At 68.2% G+C, this 18,462-nt stretch overlaps 6 protein-coding genes across 6 annotated transcripts; 3 read left to right on the forward strand and 3 right to left on the reverse strand.

The window, feature by feature from the left end:
• Positions 1-193: 193 nt before the first annotated feature.
• Positions 194-1,493, forward strand: FA09DRAFT_328343 (putative prohibitin PHB1). The gene is made up of 5 exons (XM_025741734.1): positions 194-424; positions 597-884; positions 938-1,033; positions 1,152-1,345; positions 1,404-1,493. Exons 1-5 carry the CDS (start codon positions 215-217, stop codon positions 1,420-1,422), a joined length of 807 nt encoding a protein of 268 aa, XP_025600519.1. The 5' UTR covers positions 194-214; the 3' UTR covers positions 1,423-1,493.
• A 35-nt stretch (positions 1,494-1,528) lies between these two features.
• Positions 1,529-4,088, reverse strand: FA09DRAFT_358980 (hypothetical protein). Its single transcript, XM_025745036.1, has 6 exons — positions 3,981-4,088; positions 3,655-3,743; positions 3,226-3,534; positions 2,902-3,101; positions 2,357-2,851; positions 1,529-2,304 (listed from the first exon to the last, which is right to left on the reverse strand). Exons 1-6 carry the CDS (start codon positions 3,998-4,000, stop codon positions 1,660-1,662), a joined length of 1,758 nt encoding a protein of 585 aa, XP_025600520.1. The 5' UTR covers positions 4,001-4,088; the 3' UTR covers positions 1,529-1,659.
• A 204-nt stretch (positions 4,089-4,292) lies between these two features.
• On the forward strand, positions 4,293-5,806 carry FA09DRAFT_358981 (hypothetical protein). Its single transcript, XM_025745037.1, has 7 exons — positions 4,293-4,545; positions 4,603-4,720; positions 4,777-4,968; positions 5,027-5,272; positions 5,331-5,499; positions 5,552-5,613; positions 5,671-5,806. Exons 1-7 carry the CDS (start codon positions 4,300-4,302, stop codon positions 5,691-5,693), a joined length of 1,056 nt encoding a protein of 351 aa, XP_025600521.1. The 5' UTR covers positions 4,293-4,299; the 3' UTR covers positions 5,694-5,806.
• On the reverse strand, positions 5,781-10,623 carry FA09DRAFT_328348 (hypothetical protein). The gene is made up of 6 exons (XM_025741735.1): positions 10,232-10,623; positions 9,653-10,040; positions 8,291-9,551; positions 6,713-8,240; positions 6,566-6,652; positions 5,781-6,512 (listed from the first exon to the last, which is right to left on the reverse strand). Exons 1-6 carry the CDS (start codon positions 10,257-10,259, stop codon positions 5,863-5,865), a joined length of 3,942 nt encoding a protein of 1,313 aa, XP_025600522.1. The 5' UTR covers positions 10,260-10,623; the 3' UTR covers positions 5,781-5,862.
• Positions 10,624-11,386: 763 nt separating this feature from the next.
• On the forward strand, positions 11,387-12,985 carry FA09DRAFT_337064 (FAD/NAD(P)-binding domain-containing protein; the record flags this gene model as incomplete). The annotated part of the gene is made up of 5 exons (XM_025743965.1): positions 11,387-11,671; positions 11,726-11,854; positions 11,909-12,465; positions 12,517-12,626; positions 12,675-12,985. The coding sequence occupies 5 exons, from the start codon at positions 11,387-11,389 to the stop codon at positions 12,983-12,985; spliced, it is 1,392 nt and encodes a 463-aa protein (XP_025600523.1).
• A 20-nt stretch (positions 12,986-13,005) lies between these two features.
• FA09DRAFT_315903 (hypothetical protein) lies at positions 13,006-18,358 on the reverse strand. Its single transcript, XM_025740822.1, has 5 exons — positions 17,854-18,358; positions 17,588-17,789; positions 14,627-17,533; positions 13,561-14,569; positions 13,006-13,502 (listed from the first exon to the last, which is right to left on the reverse strand). The coding sequence occupies exons 1-5, from the start codon at positions 18,034-18,036 to the stop codon at positions 13,160-13,162; spliced, it is 4,644 nt and encodes a 1,547-aa protein (XP_025600524.1). The 5' UTR covers positions 18,037-18,358; the 3' UTR covers positions 13,006-13,159.
• Positions 18,359-18,462: the final 104 nt, after the last annotated feature.

Raw genomic sequence — 18,462 nt, forward strand, 5'->3', positions numbered from 1 at the left:
CAGTCCCGCGCGAGAGCTGGCGTCAGGGTGAATACAAAATCAGCCTCGGCCGCGACCCGGATTGTATTGCATGCGCCTGTCAAAAGTGTAGTCGACCCTCGAAACGGCTGGGTCAGCGTCGCGCACGCTCCACAGCCGCTCAGGCGCTGCGCAGCTGCGACAAAGGACCTGTCACGACCCGCTCCTCCCCCACCTCACCCACCCCCCGCCCAGCATGTCGCAGCTCCTCGCCCGCTTCGCCGTGCCGCTCGGCCTTGCCGCCATCACGCTGCAGTCGGCGCTGTACGACGTGCCCGGCGGCTACCGCGCCGTCATGTTCGACCGCTTCTCGGGCGTGCGCAACGAGGCCACGAGCGAGGGCACGCACTTCCTCGTGCCCTGGCTCCAGCGCGCCATCCTCTACGACGTGCGCGTCAAGCCGCGTGTGAGTGGCGGCGCGTGGGGTGTACGGAGAGCGGGCAGTGCGGCCGCAGCTGGGGAGCGCATACACGGCGAGAGCAGTCTCGTCTGTAGGACCTGTCAATGGCTCGCACAGCCAGCGGCCGCGTATGCAGCGCACGAAGCCCTCCATCGCCCGACTAACGCCGGTCACGCAGAACATTTCGACGACGACGGGCTCTAAGGACCTGCAGATGGTCTCGCTCACGCTGCGTGTCCTCTCGCGGCCCGACGTGGCGCACCTGAGCAAGATCTACCAGTCGCTCGGCCTCGACTACGACGAGCGCGTGCTGCCGTCGATCGGCAACGAGGTGCTCAAGGCTATCGTCGCGCAGTTCGACGCCGCCGAGCTCATCACCCAGCGCGAGGTCGTCAGCTCGCGCATCCGCGAGGACCTGCTGAAGCGTGCCAGCGAGTTCAACATCAAGCTCGAGGACGTGTCCATCGTGCGTGGCGCTGCATGCGGCGCGCTCTGCCTCGACTGACGTGCGCCCTACAGACGCACATGACCTTCGGCCAGGAGTTCACCAAGGCCGTCGAGCAGAAGCAGATTGCGCAGCAGGACGCCGAGCGCGCCAAGTTCGTCGTCGAGAAGGTGCGTGCACGGCTTGAGGGCGTCAGAAGAACGCTGCGCGGCGAGGCAGTGCTGCCAGCGCACAAGGCGATGTGGCTGCGTCAGGCTGGAGCACAGCACTGACGATCTCCTCTCGCAGGCCGAGCAAGAGCGTCAGGCATCCGTCATTCGCGCCGAGGGCGAGGCCGAGGCGGCGCAGACCATCTCGAAGGCGCTCGAGAAGGCGGGCGACGGCCTGCTGACGATCCGTCGCATTGAGGCGAGCAAGGAGATTGCCCAGACGCTCAGCAACGCACGGAACGTCAGCTACATCCCGGGCGGCAGCAACATGCTGTGAGTGGGCCCGAGCGCTCCTTGTGGCGGGCGCTGAGACTGACGTGCGGCACCACAGCCTCAACATGTCGACATAGGCTGCTGTCGCGAGCAAAGCGACTCTCGTCGCCGTGTAATGCTAGTGTCTCCGATCTGCTGTGCTCACGCCGTCAATGTCCACCATTCACCAATCGAGCTGCGTGGAGGGATGATGCAAGGGTAAGATCAATTGCGCGAGGCTGCAGATGGCGTCTAGCGGGTGGGCGGGAATCATGGCACGGCAGGAGCGTGGAAGGGCATCTAGGGCGCGGCAGGTGCGATGCGGACGTGGGCGATCATTTCGCCTCGCCCTCCGTCACGGTGGCGAGCTCGGTGTGTGGCGTTAGCGTTGCGGCGTCGTCGGCGCGCAGCGAACGGTCTGCCTCTGCTTGCGGAGTGAGGAGCGGGTCGGCCGCCTCGGCGCCGTCGCGCGCCTCTGGCGGCACCGAATCCTCGGGGATCGTCGACGGCACGTCGGCCTGCTCGGCGAGCTCGGCCGCACGACCCACGTCGTCCTGTGCATCCGAGGCGCTGGGCGTCTGCGGGCGCCCCACGCCCGAGGTGGACATGGCTGCGCTGCTCTGGCTCGTCGTGCGCTCGCGTGGCGCCTGCGCCGTGTGCTCGACGCCGACGACATAGCGCAGAATGTCGCTGAGGCAGAGGATGCCGACGAGGCGCCCGCGTGGACGCACAGGCGGCGGCAGGGCCTCGCCGGCATCGTCGGTGCCCGTCGGCGGCGGCGACGCCACGCCTGACTCCCGCGGCGGCGGCTCGAGGATGAGCAGGCGGTGCACGCGCCGCGAGCGCAGCAGTGCGAAGATGGACGCCAGCGAGTCATCTGGCCCGCACGTCATAACGCCAGGGAAGTCGGCTGGACGCCGCGCCAGGGCCTGCCGGATGGTGGTGTCGAGCGACTGGTATGCGCCGGAGCGCACGAGGTCCTGTGGAGGGACAGTCAACATCTTGCAGCAGCGCTCCACACGCCGTACGTACAATGACATCGACAGTCTCATACATGTCCACCACGTAGCCCTCGTCATCGAGGATCGGCACCGCCGAGATGCCGCGCTCGCTGAACATGTGCACCACGTCAAAGACGGTCGTGTCGAGCGTCGCCGTGGCCAGCGGCTCGTACGGGTGGCCCGTCGGCGTCGCTGGTGTAGTAGGCTGTGCCGGCTCTTCAGCTGCAGGTGGCGTCGGCAGTGCTGGTGCTGGTGCATCCTCCACCGCTTCCTCGCGCACAGCGGCACGCGCCTCTGCTGCCTCGCCGAGCCCTTCTGCGGGCGCCTCGAGCACACTGCCGCTGCCGCTGCCCGGCGCACTGCCACTTCCCACGCGTGAGCGCGAGGCCGCATTGCCACCGCTTCCTGTGCGCGAGCCACGATGTGATGGGCCGTTGCGCAGCGTGCCGACGCCGTGCGTGCCCGTCACGTACGTGCCGATGCCGAGCGAGCGCACCGAGCGATGCAGGCCTGCTGTCTCTCGGCACTGCGGAGCAGTCAGCATCGTCGCTAGTTGCGGTACACCGCGTGACTCACGTTCATGGCGATGAACTTGAGCACACGATACTGCGTCAGGACCGAGATCAACGTCTCAAGGCCCGTCTGTTCGTCGTGGTCCAGCAGCGGCATGCGACGCGCGTGCGTCTGGATGAGCAGCTGGCAGGCTTCGTAGAGCGGCCGCAGCGGCGCGATGGACACGAGTGGCGGCGTGGGCACATGGAGGGCCTGCTCGATGTCTGCAAAAGAGATATCAGCCATGCTGTCCTGTCTGATAGAATGCTCTGCTGCGCTCAAGCACACTCTGCATGCGTATGCAGTGCAAGTCCCGCCCGCATCGTCTGCCAGCAGCCCGCCACTCACCGCGCAGCATCTCCAGCCGGAAGCGCTCGACGTTGCGCGCGGCGTCGTCGTAGCTCGAGTGCTGGTAGTAGTATTGGATGAGGTGGATGATGTCGCTGACGGTCAGCATGCCGGCGAAGCCCTGGCGCGTCGGCGCCTTGGAGCGTGACGCTGCTGAGAGCACGCCGGCAGGGCCTGGCACCCGCGCCTCGTCCTCCTCGATGCTGGCGAGGGTGGAGCCGTCCTGCGGCGCAGAGCTCGGAGCGGCGCCGGCAGGCGGTCCCGCAGGCGCTGGCGGATGTGAGTGCCAGAGAGGTGCAGACACGACGCCTGCAGTGAGAACACCGTCAGCGGCCCGGTCTAGGTCCGGCGTCCTATCGCTCATCGCAACGCGGCAGCCAAGGGCCCATCCTGGCCTTGCCATCGCCACACGCCGCTGCTGCGACTCACCAGCCTGCCACATGACGTCGAGCGCCGGCTTCACAACAAGGCGCGTGTCGAGCACGACGAGGCGGAAGCTGACGGGCAGCACGTCGTAGCTGCTGCGCCCGCGCAGAAAGTCACGGATCGCCTCGAGCGCCGCGGCATGGCGGTCGCGGCTGCCGGCCGAGGCGCGGCGGGCGCCAGTGGCCGTGTTGCCTCGTGAGGTCGAGGCGCCCGCGGTGGTGCCGGTGCCGGCGCGCGAGCGCGACACCGAGGCCGAGGCGCGCGACGACGACGCGGCCGTCGAGGGCAGCGAGGCGCTCGAGGGCCCGGCGCGGCGCGCGGGCGCGGTGCTGCTGCGCGGAATGTCCATGCGGCGGCGCAGCGGCGGCGTGCGAGGAAGCTATGCGTGGTGAGTGCAGCAGAGCACAGTGCGGGAGAGATGCGGCGTGCGATGTTGGAGGGATGGTGGCAGTCGCGAGGGAAGCTGCTGGGCCTGCCTAGCGTGCTGGCCCGGGCGCGCTGGCTGGTGGAGGAGGCGCGCGGCACGTGATGCGGGGCGCCGGCGCGACTCGCTGTGTGTATCTCGGCGCGTCTCGTCGTGTTGCTCGTCGGCGCTGCCACTCTGTTCCTCCCGCAGCACTCTCATACCCGCTTGAACCCCTCGTCGCGATGCCCGCCGTCGCTGCATCTTCCCGCAGCACCACCAACAAGGAGAACCGCGGCACCGCCTTTGCGCTGCACGCCGAGCGCTCCGACGACTCCGACGCCGACGCCGGCGCGCCCAGCAGCAAGTCGCGCCGCGTCGTGTCGGGCAGCAGCAGCAGCGCCGCACGCCGTGCCGTGTCGGCGAGCAAGGGCAGCAGCAGCAGCATGCCGGAAGACAAGATGGCCGCGCTGGAGCGGCGCCTCGAGCAGGTGCGTGTGGAGAAGAGGCCTGGTGGTCCCAGCCAGCGGCTCACTGCCGCCTCACAGATGACCGCCGAGCGCGACGCGGTGCAGGCCGAGTTCGACTCGCTGCGCGAGCTGCGCAAGACGGAGCCCGAGCGTGCGCTGAGCGAGTGGCGTCGGACCGCCGAGTCCAAGTCGCGGCGTGAGTCTGTGCGAGAGCGTTTCGCCGAATCGCGCTCACAGCCAGGACATGCTCAGACGCACAGGAGCTGATCAGCACGCTCAAGGCGCGCCTGGAGTCGAGCGAGCGGCGGGTGCGTGCGCTCGAGGCAGGCGGCGCCACAGCTGCCGCTTCTGGCAGCACACGGACAGCGGATGAGGACGAGCTGCGCGAGATGGAGCGACAGCGCGATGCCGGCCGTGCTCGCGAGCGCGAGCTGCAAGAAGAAGGTGCGTAGGGTTAGGTGGAGCGTGGCCTGCGTATACAGCTGATCGCGTTGCCGAGCAGTCGAGCGGCTGCAGCTCGAGCTGCGGACGGAGGTGGCCAGCTCGCGGGCGCTCCTGTCGCGCGCACCGGCTGCCGTGGCACCTGCTGCTGCAGCGGCCGGCAGCAAAAGCGCCTCCGCCGAGGAGCGCGCCGTGCGGCGGCTGTACGAGGACCTTACGGGCCTCATTGTCAATGGCGTGGAGCTCTACGACACGAAGCGCGGCCTGCGCCGCTTCAAGTCTGTCTTTGCCTGCTCCGGCTACCATGGTGCGTCACTCGGTGCAGCCGTGTTGCGCCTCAGCTCACCGTGCCGTCTGGCCTACAGACCTGCAGCTCACGCTCGAGGAGTCGCGATCCATGCTGCCCGGCTACGCCGACGGCCACGATGCGGCGCCGGAGAAGGAGCGCGACGACCTCGTGTACATCCCGCACCTCGACGAGCAGCGCGATGCCGAGCTCATGGCGTCGGAGAGCATGCCTGCGTACCTGCTCGAGTGAGTGTAGCGCTGCGCAACAAGCGCGAGCATCTGCTGACGCCGCCGACAGGACGATCCGCTTCGACCGGCAAGCGTCGCTCAAGTTCTTGGGCAACGTGCAGCGTGGCCTCGGTGCGTAGCCTGCCTGACTGCAGGTCTCGGACGTGCGCTGACTTTCACTGCTTGCAGCTCGCCGCTCGGGCCGCAAGTAGCGCTGCTCCTTGACCCCTCTCGTTTCCATGATCCAATGATTCCCGCGTGGCCCGCATGCTCTGTATATCTGCGCGCACTCGCGCCTGTGCTATTATCTGTTTCATTCGTCAGGGGCAGTGGGCAAAGCTTGGGTGGACAGCAGGGGAACGTGTAGGAGTAGCGAGCAGTCTAAGAGAGGCGCGAGACGAGGTAGCTCATGAGCTGGCTCTGCTCCTCGGCCGTGGCGCGCAGCAGCATCTGGACGAAGGCGCCGAACACGGCGGGCGACTTCTGCTCGAGCTCCTTCATGCTGGCGCGGTCGATGCGATGCAGCGTGCAGTCGAGCTCGACGTGCGCCGTCGTGTTGCGCGGCTCGCACGAGAGGAACGTGAGCTCGCCGGCCAGCGTGCCGGCGAGGACGCGCTCGTTGAGCTCGAAGCCCTCCTCGAAGTCGTAGCGCACGTTGAGGATGCCGGCCTCGATGAGGTAGAGCGAGTCGGACTCGTCGCCCTGCTCCCACAGCGTCTCGCCCTCGGCGGCGTGCATGGGCCGGAAGTACGAGGCCAGCTCGGCGAAGAGCGCCTCGTCCGCGTCTGGCCCGGCGTACGCTGAGAATGTGACGAGCAGCAGTGCCAGCGGCTGGGTGCGCGGTGCAGACGCCTGGCGGTCGCTCGCCTGGCCGCCCTCGGCAATGCCTGCGTTCCGCCGCACCGCCGCCATTGCTGAGGATGAGCCCTTGGTGGCCTCGAGCGCAGCCTGGTGCAGGTGGTGCCGGCGAGGCGAGTTCTCGACGGTCTCGTCGAGCACAAATGCGGGCTGCCGCTTCTTATCCGGCACGTCTATGAGGTAATTGTCAGCATTGCACGGGCTCGATGGCGCGCGCAGGACTCACCCAAGCCGCCTCCGGCAGCAAGCGAGGCTTGGCTGAACTGCTTGCCGGCGCTCATGTTCGATGCGTACATGCCGCGCAGCAAGCTGTCTGTTCAGCAAGGAGCCTGGCGTCAGTGGTGTACTCGGAGGAAGCGGCCAGACGACGCACTCTCGGTCCAGGTCAGCGCCTCGTTGAGATTCTGGAACACCTCGGGCCACATGTCGACGGCGCGCAGGGCAGAGCCGACGTCGCTCTCCGGCGTCAGGCCACAGAAGACGAGCACCACGCCCTTCGTCTCGAGCAGGCGCTGGATGCGCGTGAACGCCTCGGCAGCCGAGAAGTCGATGCCGGACACGAGCGAAAAGTCGACCATCATGAAGCGGATCGGCGTGTGCTGCCACGTGGCGATGTCGAGCGCGCGGCGGATGAGCTCCTCGACGGAGCTGATGTTGGCAAAGTAGAGGAAGCCGTTGAGCTTGAGCAGCTGCAGCTGGCTGCCGACGGCGTCGAGGAACTGGCGCTGCGTCGTGTGCCGGCGCACCGTGCTGCGCGCCACCGTGCCGTCGAGGATGGACTTGACGCACGGGCGCCGGCTCGTCTGCACGACGAAGAAGAGGCACGCCAGGATCACGCCGACGAGGATGCCCACGACAAAGTCGTAGTACGTCATCGTGCCCAGGATGACCCAGATTGTAAAGTACTCCCACCCGTTGACGCGGCCGACGGTGTCCCACACGGCCTCCTTGACGAGGTCGATGCCGAGCACGAAGATGAGCGCGCCCACGACGACGATGGGCAGGTAGCCGATGGCGCCGGGGCCCGCCAGCAGGATGGCGAACGTGCCGCCGGCCAGCATGACGCCCGACGTGCGGCTGCCGCCGCCGACGCGGTAGAAGAGCACCGAGTTGACGTAGCAGAGGTAGTTGGGCACGGAGCCCGCGAAGCCGGCGAGGATGTTGGAGATGCCGTGCGCCACGAGCTCGCGGTCGGTGTCCAGGTTGTCCTCGTTGACGCTGATCGCCAGCGCAGGCACGTTGAGCGGCACGTGCAGGATGCTGAAGAACGTCAGCGCCAGCTGCGTGGGCATCGTCGACCACAGCGCGCGGAAGCTCGTCTTGCGGAAGTCGAAGTACGTGTAGAAGTGCCAGAAGGGCACGTCGCCGGCATTGCCGATGTCGAACACCCAGCCGTGCTCGCGCAGCGAGTCGACCGACTGGCGGCCCGCGCCGACGACGAAGATGTAGAAGATGACGGGAATGACGAGGAAGTAGGTCGGGAAGATGAGCGGCTGGTGGTAGCGCGCCGTGATGACGCGCAGCAGGATCGCCAGGCCGAGCGCGGGCGCCCAGTGCGCCACCATGTCCCACGACTGCGTCAGGTAGTTCCAGCTCTCGAGGTTCCACTGGAAGCCCTCCTCGGAGCGCAGCTGGCTGCTGACCTCGAGGCCCGTCTCGATCAGGAAGACGCCGACGCCGCCAATGCAGCCGACGAGGATGTGGCGCGGGAAGAAGCCGATGAGCAGGCCCAGGCGGAACCAGCCGAGGATGAGGAAGACGATGCCGGCGAAGATCGACGACATGGCAAACGAGACGATCGTCGTCGAGATGACGGCCGCCGGGTCGCTGTCGCCCAGCTCGTCGAGGATGCCCTGCACGAGAATGTGGAAGAAGGGCACGACCTCGATCATCATCGATGCCTGCAGCACGCGTCAGCAACGCAGGACAGCAGCGCCTCAGCAGCACTCACGTTGCCGCCGCGGAAGATTGAGCCGCCGAGCGAGTAGACGAGCTGCGAGATGACGCAGGTCACGAAGAACATGCTCACGCCGTCGCCGCCAAAGTCGGAGAAGATGGGATACGAGTTTGGGAAGATGATCAGGCCGTACGACACGCCGTCGAGCACGTTGAGCAGCAGGCCGAGGATGACGGCGGGCAGGCAGCGCACGGGCTCCTTGCCCGCCTCAAGCACGTCGGTCCAGGTCAGCTTGCTCAGCGAGTCGCGCCCCGAGCGCACGTAGTCCGACGGCGAGAAGCCGGCGCGCAGCGGGCGCGCGCCCTTGCCGGGCCGCAGCGCCGTGGGCACGATGGCCCAGGCAGCAGAGATCGGCCGGTCCTCAGTGTCGTAGTCCGTGTCGTCCGGCAGCGCCCAGTGCACCTGGTAGTTGGGGCCCGGCGGCGGCAGCGACATGCGCGAGCCGTCGCCGTCGCCGCCGGCTCGCTGCGTCTCGATGCCGCTGCTGCCCGCCGCTTCGGCCTCGGCAGACGCCTGCGCCAGCGCGCCAGAGCCGTACACGTTGCGCACGCCGCTGCCGGAGCCGCTGTTGGAGCCGCGCAGGCTGAAGCCCGACTCGTTGGCAGCCACAGCGTCGCCGAACGCAGCAGACGCCGGAATCGAGAGCCCAGAGACGGCGCCGGGGCTCTGGACGATCTTGCGCGCATCACCGCGCAGCGCGCGCACCACACCGCCCGAGCGCGAACTGCTGCTCGTGCTGGTGCTGCGATCGCGCTTCTGCTGGCTCTGCGAGCTGGAGAGCTGCGGGTCGCGCCCGATGCGCTCGTTGGCGCCCGCAAGCAAGGGCGTAGTCTCCGACGCCGGGGCCTGCGGCGAGATGAACTTGCCCTGGCCCGAGTTAGGCGAGCGCTGTGCCTTGGGCGTAGCATCTGCATCGCGCGGCGAGCCCTCGTTGCTGCGAACGGCACGCACGGTGGCCGGACTGGTGCCGGCGCTAGAAGCCATGACGCGGCTAAGATTGCTAGGTCCGCGCTCGGCGCTCAGGTACGAGCCTGACTTGCCGCCCGCGCTGCTGGACAGCCCATCGAGGCGCGCCGGCGCCGTGAGCTCCGCCTCGCCCTCGTCGCGCTCCTCGATGCGCGACGAGTTGCTCTCGTCGTCGTCGGACATGAGCGCCATGCCCGCCAACAGCGCCGTGCTGTCGCGGATCGTGCCCGACGTGGCCGTGTACGAGCGGCCGAGCTGCGTGCCGTCGTGCGTTGCCGTCTGGAAGCGGCTGAGAGGAAGAGGTCAGGCAGCGCTCCGCAGGCGGCTCACACAAGAGATTGGAGCCAGAAGCCGATCCGAGGAGACCGCGCGGCCTGCGATCCCACTCACTAGCTGCGGCCCTCCAGGTTGAAGCCCGATGCACCGGCGTAGCGCGCCTCGCCCTCGCCCGCCTCGGCGTCGCCCTGCTGCTGGCGGCCAGCGCGGCCAGCAATCGAAGAGCGGCGTCCGTGCGCCGGAGACGCAGGCGGTGCGAAGCCGTGGCCGCTGTTGGCGACGTCGTGCGTCAGACTGCGCGGAAAGACACGCCCGGCGCCGCCGGCGCCCGAGAAGGGGCTGCCGGCGCCGCCGTCGCTGCTGGCCGTCGGCACCGGCTGCACCGAGGCGCGGCGCAGCGCGTTGGCCGTGGCAGCGGGGCGCGAGAAGCCCGGGCCCGGCGAGCTCGGCGCGGACGGGCGCTGAGCGGCGAGGTTGGAGGGTGCGTTGGAGTGCGAGGCACCTGAGGAATGCGCCGGTGTCAGATGCGAAAGGTGCTGGGCGTGAGGTGCAGCGTGCTGAGGCAGATGCGGACAGAGAGCGGCAGTGCAGGGCTGGACGTCTTCTCCAGCGAGGCGCATGGGCCCCTGCTTCTTCGCGACAGCACTTGCACAGCCAGCACGATACTCCGACTCGTGCAGTTGCAGCACTCACCCTCATCGGTGCTGTGGCTGCCCGCCATGCTGCCGGCGCCTGAAAGATCGCTGACTCAGGCCGCGCGGGAGGGCAGGGGCGCGGCAGACGCGGCTGGGACCTGCGTCTCAGGCACGGGCGTGGAGCGAGGCGCTGCGGTGCTGCGGCGACCTGTGCGGCTTGTGCTTGGCTGCTGCAGCGGAGGGGCGTTGAGAGACGGTGTGATGCGGCGGCCGTGGCGTGCTGGTGCGCAATGTGATGTGATGGGAGATGGCGCGAGCGAACTCTGCTCTGAGCGCACGTTGATGCGAGAGTAGTGCGGCGCTGCGTCCGCCGAGGCAGCGAGAGGTGATGTGAGGTGACGGCGACGGCAAGGCGGGCAGCGAGAGGAAGAGGGTGAAGGTGTCGCTGCGCTGGCGAGGCGAGGAGGCGGGCCCGGAAGATCGCTCGGGCCTGCCAGCAGCGCATGGGGCAGGCACCACACGAGAGGCACGTTCGGCGCAGCACCGCGCACCTGCGAGCTGCGCGCCAGCCGCGGCGCGCGGGCGGCGCGGCTTATCTCCTCTCGGAGCGTGGGAACAGGTCGAGGACGCAGGCAGCGCGCTGCAGCCGCCAGGGTCGCCCATCCCCCTCGTCGACGCGCCCAGACAGACCGGTGCCCAGGCTGCTCTGCATCCCGAGCAGCACACGCAGACTGGGCTGCTGAGCATGACGCCTTGCGCCTGGTCTGGGCGCTGCTTGAAGCTCTCGCAGGCACGAGATGGATTTGCCGCGGCACATCAGGCCCTGTCCCGAGTGCCGGCGCGCGCTTCTCTTACAGCTGCGCGTGTGCTCAAGGGGCTTGTCAGGGGTGCTCCTCGCAAGGGCCCGGCACACAGCACCCAGCTCGGCACCCGAATGTCGTCGCGGCTCTTGAGGCACTAGACTTTGTGCCCGCCTGTTCTGCCGCTCGGGCATGCCGTCGCTGACAGCAGCACAGCTGCGTCCCAGCGCAGGATGCAGCGACTGATGCGCGCGGCCGCCTCCGCCGGCCGCGACTTCTTCTTGTTCTCGCATCGCGCTGTGGCCGGCGCGAATCCTTTGTCCTCGACGCCGCATGAAAGGCGGGGCGCCAGGGCCTTCATATAGCGTCGGATGGAACACTGTGCCTCTTGGCGCCCCTCTACCACATCAACCATGTCGCGCCCGCTCAACATCCTCATCCTCGGCGGCGGCATCGCCGGCCTGGCGCTCGCTGCGGCGCTGCGGCAGCGCAGCGAGCACCGCGTCGTCGTGCTGGAGCGCGGCTCGCTGCCCGGCGTGCCGGCGGCGCTCATCGCCAGCGGCCTGCAGCGCGGCCACAGCGACGTGCCCGATGCGCAGGACTACGGCATCGCCATTGCGCCCAACGGCACACGCATGCTGCACATCCTCGGCGTCGCCAATCCCGTGGCTGCGCTCGGAGGCAAGCCGCTGCAGGAGGTGCGCTGGTGTGGCGGCGGGTGTGTGCGCCTCGGCCGCTGACACGCACCTCAGATCTCGACTCGCTCGGCTGAGAATGAGGAGTCTGAAAACTCGTCCTACCCGCTGGACCCCTCGGCGCCGGCCTTCTTCTGCCGGCGCTCGGCGATGGTCCGCACACTCGCTCAGGCGGCCGCTTCGCCAGTGCGTAGGCCCCTGGCGCTCCGCATTACGGCACAGCGCTGACGAGCCGCGCAGATGCTGCCTGGCGCAGCAGTGCAGATCCACATCAACGTGCCCGTGGCGGAGCTGGACGTCCAGACCGCACGCTACGGCGAGCACTGCGGCGATCTCATTGTGCTCGCTGACGGCCTCTCGAAGGCTGGCCGGGCTGCCGTCGTCGATGCGCATGGCCTGCCCGCCGAGCTGCGCGACGCCAATACGGCACAGCTGGCGTACATGGGCCTCGTACCCGCCAGGGCCCTGGCGCCCTTCTCGCACCTGCACGACGACGGAGTGCCCCGTGGCTGCTTGGCGAACTGGACGTGGGACCCGCCGCACGCAGCGGAAGAGGAGGCAGACGAGGCCGCGGAGATGGCTCGCCGCGGCCGCGCCCAGCAGCGCCTCATCCTCTACCCGCTCGGCGACGATGCGCTGCAGCTCTTCGCCTACCAGCCCGCCACGGCTGCGCTGCTCGAACGCTTCCCACGAGGAGGCGCACATGGCAGCCGTGCCGGCTTCATTCGCGACGTTGATGCAAAGGAAGCCACAGAGGTGTTTGCCGCCTTTGCTCCCGAGGTGCAAGAGCTGCTTCGGTGAGGAGTCAGACTCACCCTCGCAAGACCCGTGCTCACGCCCTCGCACAGATCATGTCCGACGCTTGACCTGGCGCAGATTCGCGATGCACCCTGCCTCGACAATTGGGCTGCCGGCCGAGCGGTGCTCGTGGGCGATGCAGCGCACGCGACGCTTCCTCGTGAGCACGTTCGGTGCAGCGACCTCGCCGTGAGCTAACAACCCGCAGACACCGGCCAGGGCAGCGCACAGGCGCTCGAGGACGCCGAGGCGCTTTCCTACCTCCTGGCGCCACTGCGCGCCGAGCCCAGCAGCGCAAGCACGGAGGCGGCCGCCGTGGCGAGCCTCGACGAGGCCCTCGCTGCCTTCGTCGCCGTGCGTACGCCGCGCGCGCACATGGTGCAGCGCACCGCACGCATGCTCAACGGCTGTCTTGCGCCCGGCGAGGCGCAGTACATGCGCGACTGGGACGAGGTCAGCTACATGATGAGCATGCTGACGTACGCCGGCGTCGAGCAGCAGCTGGCGGCACAGCAGTGAGGCAAGCGCCCCACGCCGGAAGGAGCAATGTCATCGTTTGCTGCGAGTGGGATCTACGGGTACTGGTACAGGGCGCACGCGGCTCGGCGCAGGGCGCGGGGGCCGCGGCGGATGGAAACACAACGCAGGTGACAGAACGGCGCATGCTGGGACAGACGATGCAGCGGGCTTGCTTCACTCATCGTCGGGCGCCACACGGCCTCGCTTGACGGAGAGCTTGATGCGCGGACGCGCGCTGCTCGGCGCATCGTCGGGCTCCTCGGCCGCCGGCGGCGCATCCTCCTGGCCCTCCTCGATGCCGGGCAGGTCCGTGCCGCGCACGTTCAGGTCGTAGGCCGCTTCGAAGGCCTCCAGCAGCGCCACGGCGTCGTTCCACACCCAAGAGCCCTCCTGGTTGTACGTCTTGGCGTTCTTGACCATGAGGTGGATGTCGTCGCGGCACTTGTACGCCTGCCGATAGGTGCGATTGTCGATGCGGCGCTTCACCTGGCGCATCGCGATCGGCTGCTGGATGATGCTGTGGGCCGCGTGTCAGCTCAGGTCGGGCGTGATGCAACAGCGCGTACTGTACTCACACGTGGTAGTCGGGGTAGTCCTGCTTCTTGGGAATATCGACGAAGAGCGCGCAGCGCTGGCGACCGTCGTCGTCGTGCGCATTCTCGAGCGCGCGGTAGCAGCGCAGCAGTGCATCCTTGAGCCGGTCGCGCTGCGCGTCGTCGGCGGTCTTTTGCCGCTTGCCGCCCGCAGCAGCACCGCTTTTGGCGCCGCCGCGTGCCGGCGACTCGTCGCGGTCGGGCGTGGGCGTGTCGGTGGGGCCGGCGGCACGCTTGCGCTTGCGCGCGGCGCTGCCGGACGGGCCGGGCGAGGCGTCGGGCGTGTCGCCGAGCAGCTTCTTGCCCTTCTTCTTCGACGTGCTCGGCTCGGGTGTCGCCGTCTGCGAGTCCTCGCGCGATGCGGCGAGCAGCTTGGCCTTCCGCTTGTCTGCACGCTCGCGCTTCTGCTCGACGATCTCGGCCATGTCGACGTCGTCGTCCTCGAGGGCGCGCAGGAACTGCTCCTCCGTCAGGCCGTCGTCGTAGCGCACGACGTTGCGCTTGCGGACCAGCGGCTCCTCCTCGACGGGTGCGTCGAGCGCCACGGCGTCAAAGTCCTGCTGGTAGATGGACGGCAGCTCGCTCTCCTGGATGAGGCGCTCGGGGATCTTGCCCTTGTGGCCGCGCGCGCGCCACTCCTCGGCGTAGTCCTTCTCGCGCTGCTTGTCCATCTCCTCGAACTTGCCCACCTCGTTCTCGCCACGCGCGAGAATCTGGTTGAGCTCGTCGTCGCCCAGCTCGCCCTCCTCCTCTTCCTCCTCGTCCTGGTCCGCCTCGAGCATCGCGCGCAGCAGGTCCTCGCGCTCCTCGTTGCCCGAGGAGTTGTCGAACTTGCCGGCCTGGATGACCTTGCCGTCGATCTGCAGCTTGCGGTTCGCCGTCTCGAGAATGGCCTCCTCGACGGACTTCTCGGTGACGAGACGCAGAATGCGCACCTCCATCTTCTGGCCGATGCGGTGCGCGCGGTCCTGGGCCTGCAAGTCCTGGTGGGCTGTGGTGCGCGAGCCTAGTCAGCAACGGCACACGCGCGCCGACACGCGGCACTCACGGTTCCAGTCGGAGTCGTAGATGATGACGGTGTCGGCCGTCTGCAAGTTCAGGCCCAGACCACCGGCGCGCGTCGAGAGAATGAAGCAGAAGATGTCCGAGTTTGGCGCGTTGAACTCCTTGAGCTGCAGCGAGCGGTCGTCGGGCTTCGTCGAGCCGTCGAGGCGCAGGTACTTGTGGTTGCGGTAGCGCAGGAAGTCCTCCATGATGTCCATGATGGCCGTCATCTGGAAGAAGATCAGGACGCGGTGCCCCGTCGCCTTGAGCTTCGGCAGCAGGCGGTCGAGCAGCTCGAACTTGCCGCAGACGCGGTAGAGGTCCGGGCCGTTCTGCTTCATCGGGTTGATGGCCACCTCGACCTGCTCGAAGACGTACGGGTGGTTGCAGATCTTGCGCAGCTGCATGATGGCGTTCTGCAGGCCCTTGATGCCCTGCTGCTTCTGCTTCTGGCCCGGGCCGGCCTCGTCGCCGGCGAGGAGCATCTTGTGGTTCTTCATCTGCTGATAGAGCTTGCGCTGCAGCGAGCTCATCTTGCACTTGATGACCTTCTCGACCTTGTCCGGCAGCTCGCTCTCGACGTCCTTCTTCAGACGACGCAGCAGGAAGGGACGCAGCACCTTGTGCAGACGCTTGATGATGAGCAGCGCCTCCTCCTCGTTGAGCTGCATCGCGCCGTCGCCGCTCGTGCCCGTGTTGGCGAAGGGCGTGTTGAACCACTCGTCGAACGACTTGACCGAGTTGAAGATCTTGGGCAGCACGAAGTTGAGAAGCGCCCACAGCTCGGGCAGGTTGTTCTGCAGCGGCGTGCCCGTGAGGAGCAGGCGGTAGCGCGACACGTACGACTGCATGAGCGTGATCGTGAGCTTGCTCTGTGTGTTCTTCATGCGGTGGCCCTCGTCGATGATCATGTGCGTCCAGCGGATCTTGCCCAGCAGGCCCTTCTCCTTGATGATGTACTCGTACGTCGTCAGCAGCACCTGGAAGTTGCCGGCGCGGATGCGGTTCGACAGGTGCTTGCGCGCCAGCGGCGGGCCCTTGAAGACGAGCGTGTTGACCGACGGCGCCCACTTCTCAAACTCGTTGATCCAGTTTGTGAGCGTCGAGAGCGGCACGATGACGAGGTACGGGCCGGGCTGCCGCTTGTGCTCGATGAGGAACGTGATGAGCGAGATCGTCTGGATCGTCTTGCCCAGGCCCATCTCGTCGGCGAGAATGCCGTTGAGCCGGTTGTTGTACAGCGACACCATCCACTGCAGGCCCTTGATCTGGTAGTGCTTGAGCTTGCCGCCGACGAGGATCGTCGGCTGCTCGGTGATGTGCTCGGTGATGCGGTGCGCGACGGAATAGTAGTCGACCTTGCCCTTCTCGACCGGGTCGTCCTCGCGCCGCGCGCCGAACATCGTCTCATCGACGGCCACGCCGACCTGCTGGTTGGCTGTCTGCGCGGCGAGCTCCTCGGCTGTCGGCGGCGCGATGCCTGCGCGCTCGGCCGCGATGGCGTCGGCGTGCACGTCGTCGTTCTGCTGCGCCTGCACGGCGTCGGCGAGCGAGCCGAGGTATGCGTCGGTCTGGCGGATGAGATGCGTGATACGCGTGTCCTTGGCCGTGTCGACGAGCTTGAGGTAGGCCTCTTCGTCGTCGGCACGCAGCGCATTCAGACGCTCCTTGGCGATGCGCTCCAGGCGCTTGGCCTCCTCCTTCTCCGTCTCGGCGTGCAGGCGCAGCACGGACTTGCCGATGCGCTGCGCGTTGCTCTGCGCGTTGCGGTGCGCCGCCTGCAGCTCGCGACCGTGCGCGACGATCGTGTTGAGATAGTCGGTGTGCTTCTGGCGCGTGCGCCGCTCGCGGTCCGCGCGCTGTTTCCGCTCCAGCGTCTCGGTGAGACGTGCGTCGCGCAGCGTCTGCTTCTTGAACTTGCGGAATGCGGTGCGGTCGAGCGCGAGCGTCGACGCCGCACTGAAGCCGCGCACGAGCGAGTGCCGTAGCGCCTTTTGCTTCTCCAGCAGCTTGAGCGACTTGAGCTCGATCAGCGCCTTGATCTTGGCGTTGTCCGCCTCGAACGTGCTGCTCTCCCACAGGTCCTCGCCCTCGTCGCGCCCGTCATGCTCTCGCTTCATCTCCGCGGCGTCTGCGCCTCGCAACGTCGGCCACTGCGATATGGTGGACGGCAGCGACTCGAGCTCGCGAATGCGCTGCTGCACGCGTGCGGCAATCAGCCGGTCGCGCTCTGCGATGAGCAGCTGCGGGTCGAGGCCAGCCGGCAGGAGACTCGGGACGAGCAGACGCTGCTGCTTCGTCGCCGCGGAGTCTTCCGGCCCGGTGGCCGGCTTCGAAAGGTACGTGAAGGGCTGGCGCAGCGCGTTGTACGGGTACACGGCGCTGGACGTGTCGTCTTTCGGCGTCGCCGGCCGCTTCACCATCGCTGCCTTCGCGGCCTCCTCCTTCGCGGTGGAGACGAGCTCGGCCGCCTGGTGCGCGGCCACGCCCGCTTCCGCGACGGCGCCCGCCTCGCCAAGCGACTGGAGATCCGGCAGACCGCCGCGGATCTCGTCAATCGCCGCGTCAGGGTTGAGCAGAGCGGCCTGCAGATGCGGCGGCAGCGGCATGTTGCGCGAGATCAGCTTGAAGGCAATGATCTGCGTCTTGAGCGCTGCCAGCTGCTCCGGCGTGAATGCCGATGGAGCGTTCGTCGTCGGCGTGCCATTGGCCGCTGGTGACGGCGCCGCGGCAGAGGCAGCTTGGCTCGCCGGCCCACTGGCGCTCGCGACCACGCCGTTGGCGCCATTCGCGCTGCTGTGATCGCCGTTCGCAGCCGCAGCGGGCGTCGACGCCGCCTCAGGCGCGGGCGCGGCAGGCGTCGAGGCTGCTGCCGCTGCTGGCGTCGCCGCTTGTGATGTGCTCGCGGCCGCTGGACTGCGCATGAGCATCGGCCGCCGCAGGTGCTCCTTCACGAGCGACTCACGTTGTGACGACGAGCTGGAGGCAGCCTGCTGCGCGTTCGCCTGCGACGCGCTCTGCTGCGCCTGCTGCTGCAGCTGCTGTTGCTGCTGCTGCTGCTGCTTCATGAGCTGGACCTGCTGGAAGTAGCGCAGAATGTTGACGAGGTTCGCCAGCTCCTGGCTGGACTGCTCCGTCTCGCCGGCGGCCTTGAGCTGCTGCATGCGCTGCGCAGCCGGAGAGATGCGATGAGCGACCAGACAAAGGACCAGCGATGAGCGGCCGACTCACCTGCACCATGCCCTGCAGGCGCTGCTTGTTCAGGCCGCTGAGGGCCTGCTGTACATGCTCAGGGATGTGCGGCATGCCGGCGGGCCCCGCGACGGCAGCATCGGGAGCCGGCGCAGCAGCACCCTGCGGCGCACTCGACGACGACGGCACGGCGCCGTTGCCATTGGCACTGGCGGCCGACATGCTGCGTGCAGGCGACACGCTCGCGCGGACGGCGCTCGCGGCAGACGCGACAGGCGGCGGCAGCGGCGGCCTTCAGACGCGGCGGCGGCGCGGTGGCCGACGTTGGTGGAGCTGGAGGGCGGGCGCGGCGGTGCGGTGCGACGGGCACGGCTCGCTGCGCCACGCGACACGGGTGACGGACGGAGCGTCGGCACTGGTCTGCGCGACGGCCGTGCGGAGCGGGAGCGGCGTGGAGGGCGGAGGAGCGGGAGTGTTGCTCTCTGGGAGCTGGAAGGAGGCCGGGATGCGTGGGACGCGGCAGCAGCGGCGCGTGTAAGTGAGCACGAGGGAGGAGGCGGAGCAGCGCCAGGCACGGCGCGTCGCGCGGCGCGGCGCGGGAGGCACGGGCGGCGCGGCCGATGGCGGGCGCGCGTCTGGCAGCCTGGC

The sequence above is a fragment of the Tilletiopsis washingtonensis genome (genome assembly GCF_003144115.1).
Source record: "Tilletiopsis washingtonensis strain MCA 4186 unplaced genomic scaffold FA09scaffold_4, whole genome shotgun sequence".
Taxonomy (NCBI): Eukaryota; Fungi; Basidiomycota; class Exobasidiomycetes; order Entylomatales; genus Tilletiopsis; species Tilletiopsis washingtonensis.